Below are 18197 nucleotides of genomic sequence, written 5' to 3'. Positions count from 1 at the left end.
CGTGGCTCAAAACATAAATAACTCTGATCCACCAGAATGATCGCTAACACGTCCCGAAAGTCAAGGGCAGTTATTTTCTTTGTTGACGTATTGCTCAGCAGAAAAATTTTCTTATCTGAAAATATAATGTTTGGCAAATGGTTTGAGGGGCAAAAGCATAGTATCAGAAATAATAAAACTTCTTTTTTCTATTCGCTAGTGGAGAATTTTATTTTGCAAATCCAAGAGACTTGTTAGCACTGATGAAGGGTACAAGTGGTTAGCAAAATATCGGTATTTGCAAAGTAAAATTCTCCACTAGCAAATAGAAAAAACAAGTTTTATTATTTCTAATAAATAATCACTAGAAACACCGAGCAATTAGACTCAAGTAAGCATGGTATCGTTTCTTTCTTTGTACATTAGTGAGTTGCCGATGTCTTCCAACGTTCCAATCGTCTTAGAGATGAAAGGCTACTATCAAATTTTATTTTCATGTCCCAATCGTACAAATTCGTTTCTGCTCAACTTCCAACAAAACTGTTTTGCATACTGACGTTGTATATATCAAAGAAAGACCACGCGAAATGACAGGTAATTCTGACAAAGTTGGTTGGGTAATATGTAGGTGTTTGTGTGTGCAGGTCTTTTTAAAACTTCCCGGAGATCTAATAGACGAACAACATGCAGATATGTCACAAAACGAAGACCCGCTGCGAAAAAGTGAGTTGTCTTATCTGCGGGGATCGTGACCCCGCTGGCTAACGTGCGTCTAACATGATCCGCATCTTACAAATCTACAAGGATCGCTGTTGTCATCTCGGTTCGATTCACGCCCAAGATCAAGGGGATAACTTACTCAAGATTCGACGTTTAGGAGTAACATTTTTCAGCGTCTATCTAGAACCCAATGAGGCGATACCGGACTTAAAGCTTGAGAATGGAGGCTGGGGTAGACTTTTGTGACAGAGCACTTGAACACCCAAATTTTAGTTCTAGTTTTAGTTAGCTACGAGGGGGGTCACCGCAAGGCTTCCATGCCTCGAAGGGTACGCCTTTTATGTATTGGTGGTAGTTGGTAATCTCCGAGCTTCTTCATCACTTGAAGCAGAATTCAAATGGCCAAGATAAGGTGTGTAGAAGATTGACAGAGTAAAGATCAGCCAAAACGGGAGCAACGCAGTGTGTGATAAATAAGAGCAAAGCTCGAACTAGTCGATAAAGTGGATGGGGATCCAGGGGGACTTAATTATAAACAAGTTACTTTAAAAATCGGATTTTTGCCTAAATTCCGAACACGTAATACAAAACAGATGGACCGCATAGTGCCGGCATTGTTTCAAGTGTATCCGCTCGAATTGGTAGCTTTTCACAATGAAAGAGATGGAAGACGCCTGTATTCGACCATATATCGGCAGAGGTACTAAAATTACTGTTTCTACATCGGCTGGACCTACTGCTCGATGCATTGGGAGCTTACTTGAAAAAGGATATTTTTCCTTGTCGCTGGAAAATGACTAAGAGTGGTCATCGAAGGCAATGGAGACCGGTAGCGCAGAGGCCCATTTTAAGGTCGAATCATTGGAACGTTTCCTACCATAGCCAATTCGACATGCCAGAATAGTTGCGAATGGTTGGTTATGCAGCCCACGTTGCAGCACTTGTTACCGGACGCATTGATGAACAGCCGCAAAGTGACATATAAGCGGGTGGATTACTGCCCATGATTTTAACTTTACCTTGGAAAAAACCCGGAGTAGTCATCTTGGCTAGAATAAGAATACCGACACTACTTTCCGTGGTGCTCAACAAAACCATAATAGCGTCAAAGCAAAAGTTTAAAATTATTCCATACATACTAAACTACGTAATGGCGAACTTGAATCTTAATAGCAAGAACTTATGAAGTTTCAAGAAAACATAAAAGCTATGACCATTAGGACCAAGAATATACTGGTGTCCTTAGATGTGAAACGTTTATTTAGAAACGATCCCACTAGATTGGGGCTGAAAACAATCACCGTTAGTATCACCACCAAACTTTCTAAAAATTGGGCAAAAATATGTTCAGTTTCGATAAGCTTATATATTTTCTTTTCTAGTGCTCGGACTTTCGATGGTGGGTGCACTGAAACTGCTCGAAAAATGCTTCTGTCGGCCGTCGAGAGATCACAAGGAGCACAGCGCATAACAGCTATCTTCCAACCAAGTACGTGTATGAGTTTCGGATAGATTAGAGAGAATCCTAGAAGATTCTCTAGACAAGCAGATATGCTGTGGAATTCCATATAATGTAGAAAGATTCTTCCTGAGATTGAATGAGTCAATCCAAGCTGATGTGACTTACGAGATACTATATGCGGAACAAACGAAATATTTTTTAACTACAAGATTGCTGGTTACAAATTAGATTTGAAGTATAAGAACGGGGATAAAACCCAGCTGGCTCATTACGATGAGAAATAAATATTAAAATTCCTTACTAAGATTATTGTGAAAGGTACGATTAGAGCTTTCTCCGGAGAACATTGTTAGAGAGATGGTGAGGAGTGTTGACAAATGAAACCGTGAAGCGCATAATGTTCGGTTTCCTTTTTCGTGAAATTCCGCCCTTCCTCTCCCCTCCCATCGGTGAAAGGAATTTCGCGACTTAAAGTCTCCTGAAGTGGGAGGAATAGCCTAGTTCCAAGCTGTTCTCTCACCATAGGGTAGCTTTTACTTGGTAGTCCGTCGGCCGCTCACAGCAGGAGTCCAATATTCAGTGCAAATTCATGTATTCATGCATTCTACCCAAAACAAAACCATAGATGACTCAGACTTGGAAGAAGGTCAATATCTTGAAATTAAATAAAGTCCGAAAAATAGATAATATACCCGTAAAAGTTAAAAATTCGTACGCATTTGCAGCCGATTCGAGGGTTGCGATTATTTGGAAATTCATAGACAATGTATAGATCTGACCTAAATAATCCAGTTTGGTTCCTTTAATATAATATACTGAAAATAATTGCCCTAAAAAAATACGGATGTTTTTAGTTCAAAATATATATATCCGTTGAAACCCTTTTCTTTGGAAGATTGATTTCGAACAGGGCGGGAACATACGATGGCTTCCATCCCTATCATCCCCTTTCCGCAAACAACTGTCTCCCCATTGCAAATTGATTGCAATAAATTCTTAAAGTTTCCACGTGTATAACACCTTCAAAAAATAATTCATGCACAAACATTCGCAGAGAGGGAAAGCACATTAACTTCAGTTTGAATTCCTTACGCCAGAAGGACACAAAACATAAACAATAGAGGACTTCACAGTTGGTTGCGCCGTAGGATGCGTTTATGCACGCCCATGTGCAACAAGAAGTGCATGGGGTACTGCAATGTACGATTCGATGCATCGCCAACGGCTGACGAAAATAGCTCAGAAAAGTTGACGCGAAAGACAGCAAGGTAGCACCGGAGCGGAACACCGGAACGACCATGAAAGGTGTGCGATAAGTGATGACGGCAGGCGGCACGGAAGACTTCAAGTGCTTTCGAGCAAGAAGCCACTGCTCGTACTCGTAAAAATGATCTCGCACAACAAGATCCATAATCACATATGTAACGGATCGCACTCATTTAGTTGGATTTTTTAGGCATCAAAGCGGAAGAAGGCACATGTGGAGGCGAATGCGGCGACCGTGATCGAGTGAGAAGCACCCTCCTTCTGCAAGTGAGTCACGTCATTATAGGACCCCTTCATGGTTCGCTGGAATCGTATGTGTATGCAAATGTGTAAATCCTAAATATACTCGTAAGATATCCACACAGAACGTTTTCCAACAATGTATTTCCGGTTTTCATTCTAATGGAATTCCGCAGGAGGTGATGGGATAAAGTTTGGAGTATTTACTTGAATTCCATGTGAGTAATCATTGCATGTGGATCAACGGAAAATATGCCAATCAATTAAATTCTGCTTGAAAACTTTATTCACAAGAGCATTTTATTCATAAATATTTTTTTATAATTTCTGATCTACATCAACTAATTAATTCAATGAATGGGATACAATTGTTTATTTTAAGATATCTGGGTATTTCGTGTCCGCATACTAAAGGACGTATTTGCTACATATAATAATTGGAAAATTTGATTTAATGTAAATTCGGTATATCTAGATGCACATTTTATTGGTAACATATGCAGATCTTATGAAGCAAACACACGAACTAGATTTGCGTAATAGTAGAACTACCACAAATCTAAGGTGAGCCACCAATTATTTAAGCTAATTTTGCCCGGATGTTATGCATGTAACGTCACTTCCGGTTATAGTTTTTAGGGTTATTATGAACGGTTACATACAATTGCAATGGATGACATGTATGACACTTTTTGGATTTTTTTCGACAGCATAATACAGCAAATTTCTCCTATCTAGGGTCGAAAATCACAACCGATAACAACTACGATGATGAAATCCGCGCACGGTTGTTGTCAGCAAACATAGCCTATTTCAGCTTACAAAGACTGTTCCGCTCGAAACGTCTCACCATAGGGTCAAAGCTCTTACTGTATAAGACTATGATCTTGCCAGTCCTCATATATTCCTCGGAAACTTGAGTTCTTAGCAAAAAAAATTGCGAACTCTTGGCCGCGTTCGAGAGAAGATTCCTCCGAAGAATTTTTGGCCCCCTACATGAGGATGGACGATTCCGTAGCCTACACAATGACGAAATTTATGAGCGATACCATGACCGTCCGGTTGTGGATAAAATCCGGCTCAATAGGTTACGGTGGGCGGGTCACTCAATCCGTATGGATGAGGATGATCCCACCCGGAAAGTCTATAAGGGCAATATCTATGGTAGAAAAAGAAGACGAGGCAGACCCTGCCTAAGATGGAGCGATGGCGTAGGTCAGGACGCCAGACAGCTTTTAGGGATATCGAATTGGTGGACCTCAGCGCAAAGCCGAGATGTCTGGAGTTCCTTATTAAGGCAGGCCTAGATCGGATACCGGTTGTTGCGCCGTTGATGATAATACAGCAAATATTTATTTAGAAACGATGGACAACATCGATTAATATACATATATTGTGGAGTACTTATAAGTGTTTTTAAGGAAAAATATTAAAAATTGGCGGATCTACAACTGTTTACAGGAGTGTCTGTTTTTGGGAATAACCCCTGGTCACGATGACTCGATAATGATTCATCTGAAAACAGAAATTTTTTTTAAAAGAATTGAATATCCTTCAGCTAACTATTGTTTATTATAATAAATAAGCAGTGTAAATTTGGTGCTATTGGTTTTAAAAAGAAAACACGATTCTGAGATAATCACGCTTAAAGTTTCAAGTTTATTCTTTCATACTAAAACGTAACTCATTTGAACTTATATCGAATTGTCGATTCCAGAGTTATATAGTATTCTCCTACAGACTGAGAAACATCGACCTAATGCTGCTTACGCAGCATTCTACACCCTAAAACAAAAAAATCCACTCAATGTTTTTTTTTAAATCGGTTTTGCGAAATATTTGTGATAAAACACATTAAATCATTGCGGAAGCATCCCGTACGGTAACTTTTGTAAATTTAGTAAATATACATATTCAGTGACATTTTGCAATCATTTTCCACATAAAAAATGCAAATTCATCCAAAAGTATGCCTTTTCAGAAAAATTCGAAATTAATGGCACTTTCTAAAAATTGTACGAGTAAAAGAAAAATATCTCGATATTATGAGAATTAGCCACAACGCTGTTAGTAAAATAATACAACGCAAAAAAGGATCTGGGAGGAAGAAGGTGATTATGTACCGCGGTTCCGGTGTCCGGATATTTGAGTGGTTAGAGTGCATGGCTGTCATACGAAAGGTCGCAGTTCAAATCTCACTGGTGACAGTGAAATTTGTAACGTGATTGGACGTCGGATACTATTCGACTTAGCTGTGAATGAATACCTGAGTCAAATCAGGGTAATAATCTCGGGCGAGCACAATGCTGATCACATTGCCTCCTATAGGGTACTGTAATCCTGTAGAGTACCGGTACGGTCTTGAATCACTTCAAGGCCCTGATCCAATATGAATTTTTGCGCCAACGATTATTATTATTATTATGTACCGCGGTTCTTTTTAAACCAGCAGCAAAACCCCATAGAGAGTTAGTAAAATCTGTAGCGAAACCATCTAGCGCACGCGATGAATAAAACCCATGAAAGCGCTACGTCGTAAATTTACCTTTATTTCAAGTTCGCCATACTTTTTAAATTAACTGTAAACGTTAAGTTTAGTTTGACTAAAAAAATTGAAAACTGCGGAATTAATTCAAAATATTGATATATACCTTTATATATCATCACCATAAATCTTGATATATAGCTTGATACATCATCATCATAAATCTTGATATATATGTATATGTTATTATTATTATTCTGTTAAGGGGGCACCATTGAATCATTGAGAATTCCCACTATGATTCGGAGGTTCTTCTTGGTGAGGTTTAAACAGTCCTTTATGCGCCTGGGTTCGTATCCCCCAATATGCACGCTAGACTGTGTCATTCATGGTAGGCTCACCCAGTATAGTTCCCTTAGCCGTTCTCAGTGTACCAAGTAATCAGTTGCTGGTTTAAGCCGTATGTCTCAGCAACGCTCTCCTAGTTTGCCTTGTTACTCCAACGTGTTCCAAACTTCTTATCGAAGTGATACCTCGTTGTCATTTTATCCGTTGGTATCAATAATTCGAGGTACCGCCTAGAAAAAAATCAACCTTCCTTCGATTACGGCAGCTCCTCGCCTCACTGATACTCCCAGCCAACCTGAAGATTGCCTGTTTGTCTGCACCTGTATGTGCAGATGGAGAAGGGTTAATCCCAGAAGGACCTCTAGGAATGTCGTTGGGCATTGCTCCACTGATACACACCCAAGCCGAGTTTATGTAACACCCTGGCTTGTGCGCTGAGTTCACCTCTTTCTGCCCAGATTACCGCCCCATGGGTAATCATTAGCGTTACTATTGCAATGTATTTCCAAAGTGGTATTTTTGAGGTGCAACCCCATTTTTTTCTGCTATGGACCTCCAAATTATCAAATCCCTCGTAGCTTTCCGACATGTGCCTTTCATAGTACTTTTCGGTTTAGCGTAATTTCCAAATATTTCATATCTTAATTGAAGTAATAAAAACGTGTTGTTTCTTTTTCGTTGGTGTGGGTATTTTTTCTTGCAAATACCGATATTTCGGGAACCACTTGTTCCCTTCATCAGTTTTGCACTGATTAATTAATTAATCGTTGGAAACACCGCATAATTTCACTCTGATTTCATATCTGTTTCTCGTTTCACCTCCATGCCATGCAACCTTATGGCTCCCAGATTATCAAACTCACGTTTCTCAGTGATTGATATTATTGCCTTCAATGTCGAATCTGACTATTCTGTGATCAGACATAGAGGACAAACAACCGTTCATCAGAGTTATGTCTAGTGCTGGTCATGAATGTTGGAGTGGCCCCTATATTTCAAACTTGTTCATCATCAACGGCGCAACAATCGGTATCCGGTCTAGGCCTGCCTTAATAAGGAACTCCAATTCAATATCCCTAAAAGCTGCCTGACGTCCTGACCTACATCATCGCTCCATCTTAGGCAGGGTCTGCCTCGTCTTCTTTTTCTACCATAGATATTGCCCTTATAGACTTTCCGGGTGGGATCATCCTCATCTATATGGATTAAGTGACCCGCCCACCATAACCTATTGTGCCTGATTTTATCCACAACCGAACGGTCATGGTATCGCTCATAGATTTCGTCATTATGTAGACTACGGAATCGTCCATTCTCATGTAGGGGGCCAAAAATTCTTCAGAGGATTCTTCTCTCGAACGCGGCCAAGAGTTCGCAATTTTTCTTGCTAAGAACCCAAGTTTCCGAGGAATACATGAGGACTGGCAAGATCATAGTCTTGTACAGTAAGAGCTTTGACCCTATGGTGAGACGTTTCGAGCGGAACAGTCTTTGTAAACTGAAATAGACTCTGTTCGCTGACAACAATCGTGCGCGGATTTTATCATCGTAGCTGTTATCGGTTGTGATTTTCGACCCTAGATAGGAGAAATTGTCAACGGTCTCATAGTTGTATTCTCCTATCTTTATTCTTCTTCTTATTGCTAAGAATAAATTCATGAAGGTACTGCCCCTTCGATTGGTGTCGCTGCTTCCCTAGACTTCATGAAGGGTGTTGGCATCGCAGCCGAGATGAAGTGGTAATCCCCTTTTTTCATATAGTTTACCAGTTTAGCGACTAGCTCCGGTGGGAGCTGGATATCGTCTTGTAGAAAGTGTCTCGAGGCCACGACAGCTTCTCGAGTGTCCCGCCGGCTTCCAGTAAGATTTAGATTTTAGTTCTGCTCGTTCCCAGGAATTATGGCCCTAAGCCACTCTACAGTGTCTTCCGTTGCGCAATCTACCAGTATATGGCCTGGTCGAAAGCGAATCCCGCGAATCGCACTCCATTCCTTGCACATCTGCCTGACGACAAGGTCTTCGATAATTGTGTGGTTCAGCTTTGGGTTTTTTGCTCCTGCTCCCTATTCTTCAACCTTCTTAAAAGCCTGTTCTGGTTTCAGGTGTTCCTTCAGATAACGCAGGTACCATTTAGCACCTACGTCACTGTGACCTATCTCCGTCCTGTCGTCTGATATATTGATCTAGGACATTCTTTTGTTTGTCTCTGCAACTTGGTGTTGAATATTTTACTCCAAATTCTTTGTGTTTGCCCATTCATGGCGACTCATTATGGTAAATTTATCCATATAAGATAAAGGCCACAGTCCCTCGTAAAATGCTGACATCTAAAATCCCAGTGGTGGCCCCTTTTCCAGCAAAAATTATTTGATTATAGATATATTCTTTGTTCTTTTGTGTGTAATGTAAAAAGGATATTCAAAGACTAGCTGGTTCCGTAACAATATCTTTTGTTAAGGGGTTGAGTTGTTCACTCCTTGCCTTCAAGCACGTCCTTCCAAAATTAACATAACATAGCGTCTGTTCTAAATATACACTACGGTAGCTTGCCGTATAGCGTATCGAGCCATCCCCACTTTCCAATTGGCTTAAATATTCAGACCAATCATACCTGGCGAGTTTTCATCAGTGCGTTTAATATGACCATCCGAGGCGCTCCTCTGGCTACACCTCAACGATAAATGCAACGTCATACTGTTCACCAATGTCCTAATCTCGTACGTAATAACAGCGAGTTACGCTATTAACTCAACGCAACATCTCCATCATCGTGCAACAATGTCCATCGGCACCCTATAGTTACTTTCCTTTGGGAATGATAGATGGGGATTCTCAACGGATGTGTTTAGCTTTAAAGACCCCGGCGACAAAAAACTGTGAAAGGTTGCCTTTGAAGATATTTCTCCTTTTTATTGGCTAAAAGTATTTGGTTATATATAGAAATACATATTTCGGGGATCAACTGTCCCCTTTTTCAGTGTACGGATAAGCTTCCCGCAGGATTGCCGCAGAGAGAAAATGTGATCTGCTGTTGATTTACCTGGAGAGAAGCTTCTTTGGCATGGAGGCTGCTATACTGATGTATGGGGTATCTAGTATAATAATATAGTATAGAATATTTAAAAGATGATATTCAGCATCGTGATACTTGCTCTGAATGAAACGTCGCTTCTTGTACCATATATGGCCCGTTGCAAATCATCGGATATTGATCCAATATATCGAACATTGAGGTGTATATTACTTCAACCTGCTGCTTTTGAAGTTTCGTGACACTACCTTTTCCAGGTATAGTTATCAGCCCTACACCAACCCCAACCTGGCGAACTATGATAGTTAGCAAAATTTTTTCGGATTTGATCCTCGGGAGACTCGCCTTCATCCTTCCCAATCTGCAGAATAATTCTTAAAGATCACCACAGAGAGATAGCAGGCATTTCTTAGCTGTTGTGTTTTGTCGTTGTCAGCAACCCTTTGACCATCTTCCTATTTCCAAAAAAATAATTTAATGAGTTTAAAAAAAATGATTCAATGAATAACACAAGTCGGGAAACCGGAGCTGGACGCTTCAGGTATGTAAGGTTTTGTGTATTTCTTTTATAAAGACATTTGAGTGTGAGTTTGTCCCATTATAACATAATATGTAATACATGCATATATTATGTAAGAATATCCACTGATATTGACATTCAAAATCTTGAATTTCCAAGGAAGTGACAAGTATAACCTATAATAACTTTGTTAATAATGGTGCGATCTCCACCAAACTTGGTAGGATCAACCTCTATATTATAGCCTACATTGCAATGGATGCTACGATGAACATAAGGGGGTTTTGCATTCAATTACTGAAAATTATTGTAATATACCATTATTAACTTTATTTGAAAGGAGATCGGTATGGAAGGTATATCGGAGCCCAGCCACCATGTAGTGGCAGCCTCTTGATTTTTTTCAGATTTTTCGGTTGGGCAGTTTCTGAGATTGGTACTGTTAAATGATTGATCACTTTCGACCCCCGCCTTTAGAAAAAATGGCAAAACTAAGACCAGCTTTGGAAAATACTAACCCAGACCTTTCATTTGATACCTCACATGACTATGTTTGGTGGTATTAAGTTCGACGTAAAAGAATGTAACTCACTGTATGCGTGAACGTTCACAGTTCCCACCTTTCCACCAAATTTGGTGTCAATCGCAGCTACAGTCTCCGAGAAAAATGCGTGTGACGGACAGACAGACAAACAGACAGACAGACAGTAAACTTATTTTAATAAGGTTTTCTTTTATGCGAAATCTTAAAAAGAAGACTTTTTTACATCCAATAGAATCACAGCAATATCGTAAGTGAACAAAGCAAAAATCGCATTAATTCCTTCTTCAAAAAACGCGCTCCTATATAGTTTCCAATCTTATATGCTTTCAATTATTAAAAGCTACCCGTTCTAGTAGGATCAAGAAGAAGATGTGTTTGTTATTATCATAGGCTGTCATTTATTTAATTTGAGGTTATTAATTTTTACTGTTTCAAGCCGCGTTTTTCCCCGATGGCTAACCAGGATTTATTGTCAGACCAAGGCTTGCGTCTAGACGGTCGAAGAGCACACGAGCTTCGCCGAATTCGTTGTAAACTAGGAGTTTTCAGTCAGCCAGATGGCAGCGCCTACTTGGAACAAGGCAACACCAAGGTCCTGGCCGCAGTATACGGTCCTCACCAGGTACGCAGGCTCGCCTTCTTCTAACTGGTATCACTAGGATTTCAATTCCTTATTTATATCCAGGCACCAGGAAAGAAAAGCAACCACAGTGAGGTAATCGTCAACTGCCAGTACAGCATGGCCGTCTTCTCCACGGGTGAACGAAAAAATCGTCCGAGAGGCGACCGCAAGTCGCAGGAAATGACCATACACTTGCAGCAGACATTGCGCGCAGCTATCAAGACTGAACTGTACCCAAGATCACAAATAGACGTGTTCATAGAAGTGTTGCAGGTACGCAGACTACGTAATCCTCATCGGCATTTTTTTATGTATTTCTCTCCAGGCAGATGGGGGTAACTACTGCGCCTCAGTTAACGCTGCTACTCTGGCTCTCATTGATGCGGGCATTTGTCTTAAGGAATATGTTTGTGCATGCACAGCATCATTAGCCAATGGGAACGTTCCACTTATGGACGTCTCGCACTTGGAGGAAGTTTCAGGTGAGAGTCGGTCAGGCTGAATTAATAAACTTCAAATTAACCAGTGCCTCCTCTACAGGTGGAGCCACACTTTCAGTCGCATCGCTGCCCAGTTCAAATAAAATTGCTTTCATGGAAATGTCGCAGCGATTTCATCTGGACCACCTGCCCAAAGTGCTGGACCACGCACTGCAAGGTTGTCAGCAAATTATGAGCATCCTCGACAAGGCTGTACGCGAGCACCTTGCGCTGGTGGGGTCGGCGTCCGATTGGGGCAATATCGCAAAATAAAACACGGTTTCCCTAACTATGGAGTTTTTAATCTTATGAAGCGCCGCCTGACGTGCTGTTTATCATTTGAAGTAGGTTGGCCTTCCGGTTCGCGATCACGAGCTGGTTTATGAGGGTATCCAGAGGCTCTCCTCCCTCCAAAAAGCCTTTCAAGTTATGCAAGGTACCGCCTTTTATCCGGTGGTCCGTAATCCGGTCTTGTATGAAATTGTAGGTGCGAATTTTCTCATTTCTGTTGCTGGACCCGACTTGGGCCTTACGCGTAGCAATTTTCGAATCCTCCTATAAAGAATGGAAAAGTAAATTCCACTTACACAGGAAGCAAGGGTCACGAATGTTACCTGAGCCTGCAATTTCTGCTCTATGAGCTTCGTTTGGAGTTTCTTTAACGCAATTTCTCTATTTTTCACTTGGGAGCGGTCTGTTTGGCATTCCACGACTGTCCCCGTTGGAATGTGAACAATTCGGACTGCGCTATCGGTCGTGTTCACATGTTGGCCACCAGCTCCACTGGCTCTTTTCGTTTCGATCCTCAAATCCTTTTCATTTATTACTGCGTCGACGTCGTCTGGTCGCGGGATTATTGCGACTGTTACTGTGCTGGTGTGAATTCGCCCAGACTTCTCAGTGGCTGGGACCCGCTGCACGCGATGCACACCGCCCTCGTGCACTAGAGTTTGGTACGCATTTTCATCTTCAATCAAAACAGTTGCATGCCGCAATCCTGCAGGGAGGAATCAATTTCTGAGCATATCAAACAAGCACATTTCCCTAGTATTCGTTACCTCCAATTTCTGAGCTGTCCGCGTGAATCACTTCATAATTCCATCCTTTGTAGTCGAAGTAGTTCGTGTACATCTCCAGAAGGTCACCGGCGAACAGCATCGCTTCCTGGCCGCCGACACCGGCCGTTATCTCGAAGAAAAGCGACGAGTAGGATTCACTGTTGTCCAAGCCCAGCAACTGCTTCATTATTCCCTTGTTCAAGTTAGTGAGTAGGTTTTGATACACCTGCGACATAGCGAGGAACATAAGGTCATTTCCAATAAACGGCAGCCTCCACTGCTTACCTCTTTTTCTTCCTTAATCAACTCCTTCATATCAGCATCCTTTTCATTTTCCATGTCTTTCAACGAGCTCATGTTTTGCAGGACACACATCCGTTGCTCAAACGCCGAGACAACCTCTGAGAGCTGACGGATCCTGCGAAGGTCGCTTGGCTGCAAGCCGGCTCCCATAGTTTTCAGGTTGTAGAACTCTCGGCGCAGACCTTCCAAGTACTTTTGGACGTTTTCATCGTCCGCTGAAAAAGACTGCTCAGCGACAGTCTGTGATAAAGCCCGGAAAGAATGAATTCGAGGATGAAAACAATATCGGAAACGTCTTTCAGTTAAAAGTCGAGATATTTGACGATAAAATACCGACATTTCGAACGGGGCCCCGGGCGAGGTTAATGAAATGTCAGCCACAGCTGGGAAATCAGCTGATATGCTGCTTCTTTTACTTCGAGGTATGGAAATGCATAGTCAACAGTATGCTTTCTGCGAAGCTAGAAACGGGTAGTAAGTGCTCCAACCAGTAACATTCACAATAATATTTGGAAAATTTAATATTCCGGATGGTTTTATTTGATAGTAAAATTGAATGTTTTAAAACAGAAACAAGGTTGCACGAGGGCAATTTTCACTGCACTAAAAATTGATATCTGTTATATCTGAGTTAGAGATGACATTCTATCTGGAGTTTCCGCTAAAATAATATATTATATACAAGTGCGGAAAGAAAAATTAGGATCTTTATTCATTGAAAACAACTGAAGCCGAATTGGTTCACGGCTAGCTTCTAAGAACTCTAGCTTTCGAACAACACTTAATTTACCCACGGAAACAAATACTACTCAATAATACGCATTAACGTCTTTACATCGGCCAAAATATTAAAATCACATATGAGTTTACCGCACATATATAATATTACGGGATATAATTAAAATGCCAAACAGAATAAAACTAAATAATACTGTGGAATTAACGATATATGCTCATATGAGTGTATAATCACAGCAAGCTACAATATCTTAATGGTAATGAGAAGAATCGCCAGGTCTGGACCATGGCCGTAGAGAGAAAATTCGGGCCCGGGGTGAATATTATATTGAAAAATGGGGCTCGGGGTGAAAATTATATGAGACTGAGGTGGAAATTGCGTGGACAAGGAGCTCTTCAGTTTTTTTCATTAAAATTTCTATTCCCAGTCCCGAGAAAACTGTGAGTCCGGGGCCGTGGTGAGGACAAGGTTCCTGAAATTGAAATTGGCCAGATGTTCATAAAAAAAAATATTCTTTTTTTCTCCATTCTAGAGCAATCCAGATTCCCTCGAAAATCGTTTGATTGTCTGGTATCATTTCCAATTAATTGGCATAATCCTTATTTATTTCTACTCTTTTAATTTAATATATGATCTTTCACCGAATAAATAGTTTTTTTTTTGTACTTTTCCTCTTAATCCCTCGAATGTCAGTACTTCTTTTGTTACGCACATTCAGAAGACAATACCTCAATTTACTGCTGATTAATCTGATTAAATATTCGTTGTTGATCAGTCAAAACCTAACTGACCTTGTGGCAGGCACTGTGCTAAAACAGCATCGTCTATGACGGGACCATTAATTTCTTCATTCTACCTTGGCTGAGACACGTGGAGGCATTCAACGGGCGATGTCATCTTTCCTCTTAACACCGCGACTACACTTGTTCTCTGACCGAGTTATGGATTTTGGCCAAATGACTCTCGTTTTGAAAAAGGAGACAACAAAGTCAGGCTGAGGGTGAACATCAATCAAATCAAGTCTCACAGCTTGACTGGTCGTGACACTCTTCCTGTCTTGGGCAGAACATCAAAGGCGTTAATTAATCAATTCAGGTGCGTAGTATTGAAAAGGTCCAACATTCTGGTACATTTCCACAATTTTCAGAAGACAAATGACCTTTTCCAGGTCAAATAATATCATAGAATATTAGGAAATACCTTTTAATTTTTTTATTAAATATACAGTACAGTCAAAATTCTGTAATAATGACAATGCTCTAAATAATATAAAAGATATTAATATACATTTTTTTATCTGTTTTTCTTTATCAAGTAAGACGGTCTCTTCTTGAAACGCTTCATATAATTTTCGTTTTTCGTTGCAATTCCAATAATTGTACTTTCAGCTTCCCCAAAAACCCATACTACCATTCCGATAAACCACCTGCTGGCTCAATGAACAGAGACAGCTTTTTACATATATCACTCTCCATGATTTTTTTTTTTCATGCTTAAAAGACACTGTTTTCTTTGCTTTTTCAACTGGGCTATGAACCACTTGGGATTGGCCTCAACATCCCATTTAATCTCGGAGTGTTGTCATCTCCAAAATGTCTACAGACCTCTCAATGTTCCTCCTCTGTAACCCCATGGTTCATCGAAATTTCCCGATTCCACCAATAGTTTAGCTTTCCAACGTTGAGGAAAACGAAACTGATTCTCCTTTTTCACCACTGTTTCCTTCAGGTATTGACTTCCTTCTAGAACCGCTAGGAATCTTTCCACCACAAAAGACTCAGCGGATCAGCCACCTATTCTAGTTTTCTCATTTCAATTACGTCTTCGACTGTCGCTTTTTCCGTTTCTAATAGAGAGAAAGATGGCCTGATGGTCTCTGTGGGATAGCGTTTACTCACCAACTCGACCATTCCTCCCACCAAAGAAGTACTGAGATGTAGGATGTCGATAATCCAACCAATAATCCTCTACTTTCGAAGGTGGGCATCCACCTTTGGACAGTACAATGTTCAGCTTAACAAATTGCATGCCAGGACGTTAGAAAGTCTCTTCGGAAAGTAGTGGCTTCACCGGAGCTCAAGCCGCCAACCAACTGGTTCCGTGGAGCCAGTTGCACCTGCGCCCAATAACGAACAGCGTTGCAATTAAACTTATTTTTAATTTACGGAGTTAAAGGGAGAAACTACATAAGAAGGGTTATTTTCAGTTGAAAAAAATTAATTCAATCAAACTTGAACATTATATTAGTCATATTCTGCATTTTTAATTCAAACCAAAAGTAAAAAAAAAATAACCCGAAATTATTGCGTTGAAGGTTGTAACTAGAGTTTCCCAACTGCAGTACGTATAACGATTCCAATTGAGTGGTGAAACCAAAAAAGTTTTAATTTTACACCACTAACTCATTTTCAAATGATATGAACATCGATGGGGGTCAAAATAATCAAAATGAAAAATTTTGCAGCTGTTGAAAAATAGAAATTCCAATTTTCATCACTTTTTTTACAAATAATGCAGAAAAGCGCCCTGAAAAATATGATATTGTCCCAAATGTTGGTTCATATTCTTGATAATTTTATAGAGAACTATACCTTAAAATTTTATAATGATCGATTCATTTCTTTCTGAGGTACAACTCCCGCAAATGTGAAAAGTCTTTTTGAGTAAAACGCGTTTGAAAAAAAAATTGCTGGAAAAGTCGCCCTTCGGATATGATGGCGTTTCTGACCCGTAATTACAAACAAAACACAGTTACAAAAAAAAACTAAATGCACTCATAGAAGGGGCTGAAACCAAGTATTTATAAATAAGCTATTTACATAGTGCCATAAGAATACGTAAGGATATAAAGCGACAACCTCCGGGACGTTCGAGCTGGAGCCTGTACCGGTTCTGCGCACATAAAATCTAAAGGGACATCAATTTCGCTTTGAAATTTTTGCAGTGTATTGATAGATAGATTTGCAGTGTAGAGATATCTAAGATAACGATCTATGGAATGAATATAAAACGATTCTGAAAACCTCCTAATCTGGTTTCTCCCCTTAATTATTATTTCTTCAACTCTGCGTCCCTGATCTGACACGTCCAACGTTGAACCGTAGAATTTTTAATTGGCAGTCTGAAAGCAGACTTTTACTGGATTTCACTTATGTTGAGAGGCAACGTCAGCACCAAAAGTCAACCACATTCAATCGCACTCGTCAAACTAGAACAATACAAATAGGAGACTACAACTTTGAGACCGATGATAATTTTCCCTATCTAGGGTCGAAAATCACAACCGCCACCACCATATTAACAGCTACGACAATGAAATCCGCGGACAGCTGTTGGCAGCCAACAAAGTCTATTTCAGCCTATAAAAACTGTTCCGCTCGAAACATCGCACTATAGGGTCAAAGCTCTTACTATACAAGACTACGATCTTACCAGTCCTTATGCATTCCTCGGAGACCTAATCCGTATGGGCGAGGATGATCCAGCCTGGAAAGTCTATAATGTCTATGGTAGAAAAAGGAAGCGAGGTAGCCCTGCCCTGCGTCAAATGGAGCGATTGCAAAGGCCAGGACGACAGGCAGCTTTTAGGGATATTGAATTAGTGGACCTCGGAGTAAAACCGGATTGCTTCGAGTTCTTTATTAAGGTAGGTCTAGACCGGATACCGGTTGTTGCGCCGTTGATGATGATAATGATCTCAACTGCAAAAACGAGTCTTAGCAACCACCAAATTATACGCCTACGCAGACTGGGACAAATTCAAGTCAGAATTGGTCCCTAAGTTGAAATTGAGAAAACTTGCCACAACCTGCAACTTGCCAAACAAAGAAATCGATGAAGCTATAATTTCGGCTATCGGTGCCATTTACTTTGCTACACTCAGAAACACCAAGTTATTAAAATTCAATGAACTCGGATATATGTCACTCTCTATCCCACGATATCATGCTGCACATGCACATGCGGGCAAATGTGGCGCAGGAACCTTAAATGAATTTTTCATAAGTAGGAAATAAAGTCTATCAAAATATAACATCGCTTCCGTGGATTAATTGCCCGAGTGCCATTATCCGGCAAGTTGTGACAAATTTCCACAGTAAACAATTATCCTGGAAATTAATAATCGTTCGCACAACAATCCAATTGAATCATGGCCTTGAAGCATGTAAGAACACTTCATTCAACGGTAGACTACAGTGCGACCGGACATTGTAGGAGGCAATGTGGTGAATAATGCGTTTGCCCTGGGTTATTACCTGGATTTGACACAGGTACTCATTCAGTTGAGTGGAATGGTATCCAATCTCTAGTTACGATACAAATTCTTCTGCCTACCGCTGTGGCATCCTGGCACCTGGACCTAAAATGTTTCAGCATATGTAGTTTTTAAGGACTGCATTA

General features: G+C 40.5%; 2 protein-coding genes across 2 annotated transcripts; one reads left to right on the top strand and one right to left on the bottom strand.

The window, feature by feature from the left end:
- Positions 1-10948: 10948 nt before the first annotated feature.
- LOC119655618 (exosome complex component RRP41) lies at positions 10949-11985 on the top strand. Its single transcript, XM_038061588.1, has 4 exons — positions 10949-11217; positions 11281-11490; positions 11543-11699; positions 11758-11985. The coding sequence occupies exons 1-4, from the start codon at positions 11047-11049 to the stop codon at positions 11967-11969; spliced, it is 750 nt and encodes a 249-aa protein (XP_037917516.1). The 5' UTR covers positions 10949-11046; the 3' UTR covers positions 11970-11985.
- LOC119655617 (peptide chain release factor 1-like, mitochondrial) lies at positions 11983-13438 on the bottom strand. Its single transcript, XM_038061586.1, has 4 exons — positions 13040-13438; positions 12755-12980; positions 12311-12693; positions 11983-12251 (listed from the first exon to the last, which is right to left on the bottom strand). Exons 1-4 carry the CDS (start codon positions 13394-13396, stop codon positions 12003-12005), a joined length of 1215 nt encoding a protein of 404 aa, XP_037917514.1. The 5' UTR covers positions 13397-13438; the 3' UTR covers positions 11983-12002.
- Positions 13439-18197: the final 4759 nt, after the last annotated feature.

This window comes from Hermetia illucens, chromosome 4 (genome assembly GCF_905115235.1).
Source record: "Hermetia illucens chromosome 4, iHerIll2.2.curated.20191125, whole genome shotgun sequence".
Classification (NCBI taxonomy): domain Eukaryota; kingdom Metazoa; phylum Arthropoda; class Insecta; order Diptera; family Stratiomyidae; genus Hermetia; species Hermetia illucens.
The sequence above is the reverse complement of the archived record's forward strand: the minus strand, read 5'-3'. Positions and strand labels throughout refer to the sequence as shown.

What these genes read in the sequence shown, in the direction of transcription:
- LOC119655618 (XM_038061588.1), top strand. Translation starts at nt 11,047, where the DNA reads ATGGCTAACCAGGATTTATTGTCAGACCAAGGCTTGCGTCTAGACGGT. An exon ending in CAGTATACGGTCCTCACCAG is followed by an intron (nt 11,218 to 11,280) that starts GTACGCAGGCTC and finishes ATTTATATCCAG; the next exon opens with GCACCAGGAAAGAAAAGCAA. An exon ending in TGTTCATAGAAGTGTTGCAG is followed by an intron (nt 11,491 to 11,542) that starts GTACGCAGACTA and finishes ATTTCTCTCCAG; the next exon opens with GCAGATGGGGGTAACTACTG.
- LOC119655617 (XM_038061586.1), bottom strand. Translation starts at nt 13,396, where the DNA reads ATGTCGGTATTTTATCGTCAAATATCTCGACTTTTAACTGAAAGACGT. An exon ending in TGATTAAGGAAGAAAAAGAG is followed by an intron (nt 12,981 to 13,039) that starts GTAAGCAGTGGA and finishes GCTATGTCGCAG; the next exon opens with GTGTATCAAAACCTACTCAC. An exon ending in GGACAGCTCAGAAATTGGAG is followed by an intron (nt 12,694 to 12,754) that starts GTAACGAATACT and finishes TCCTCCCTGCAG; the next exon opens with GATTGCGGCATGCAACTGTT.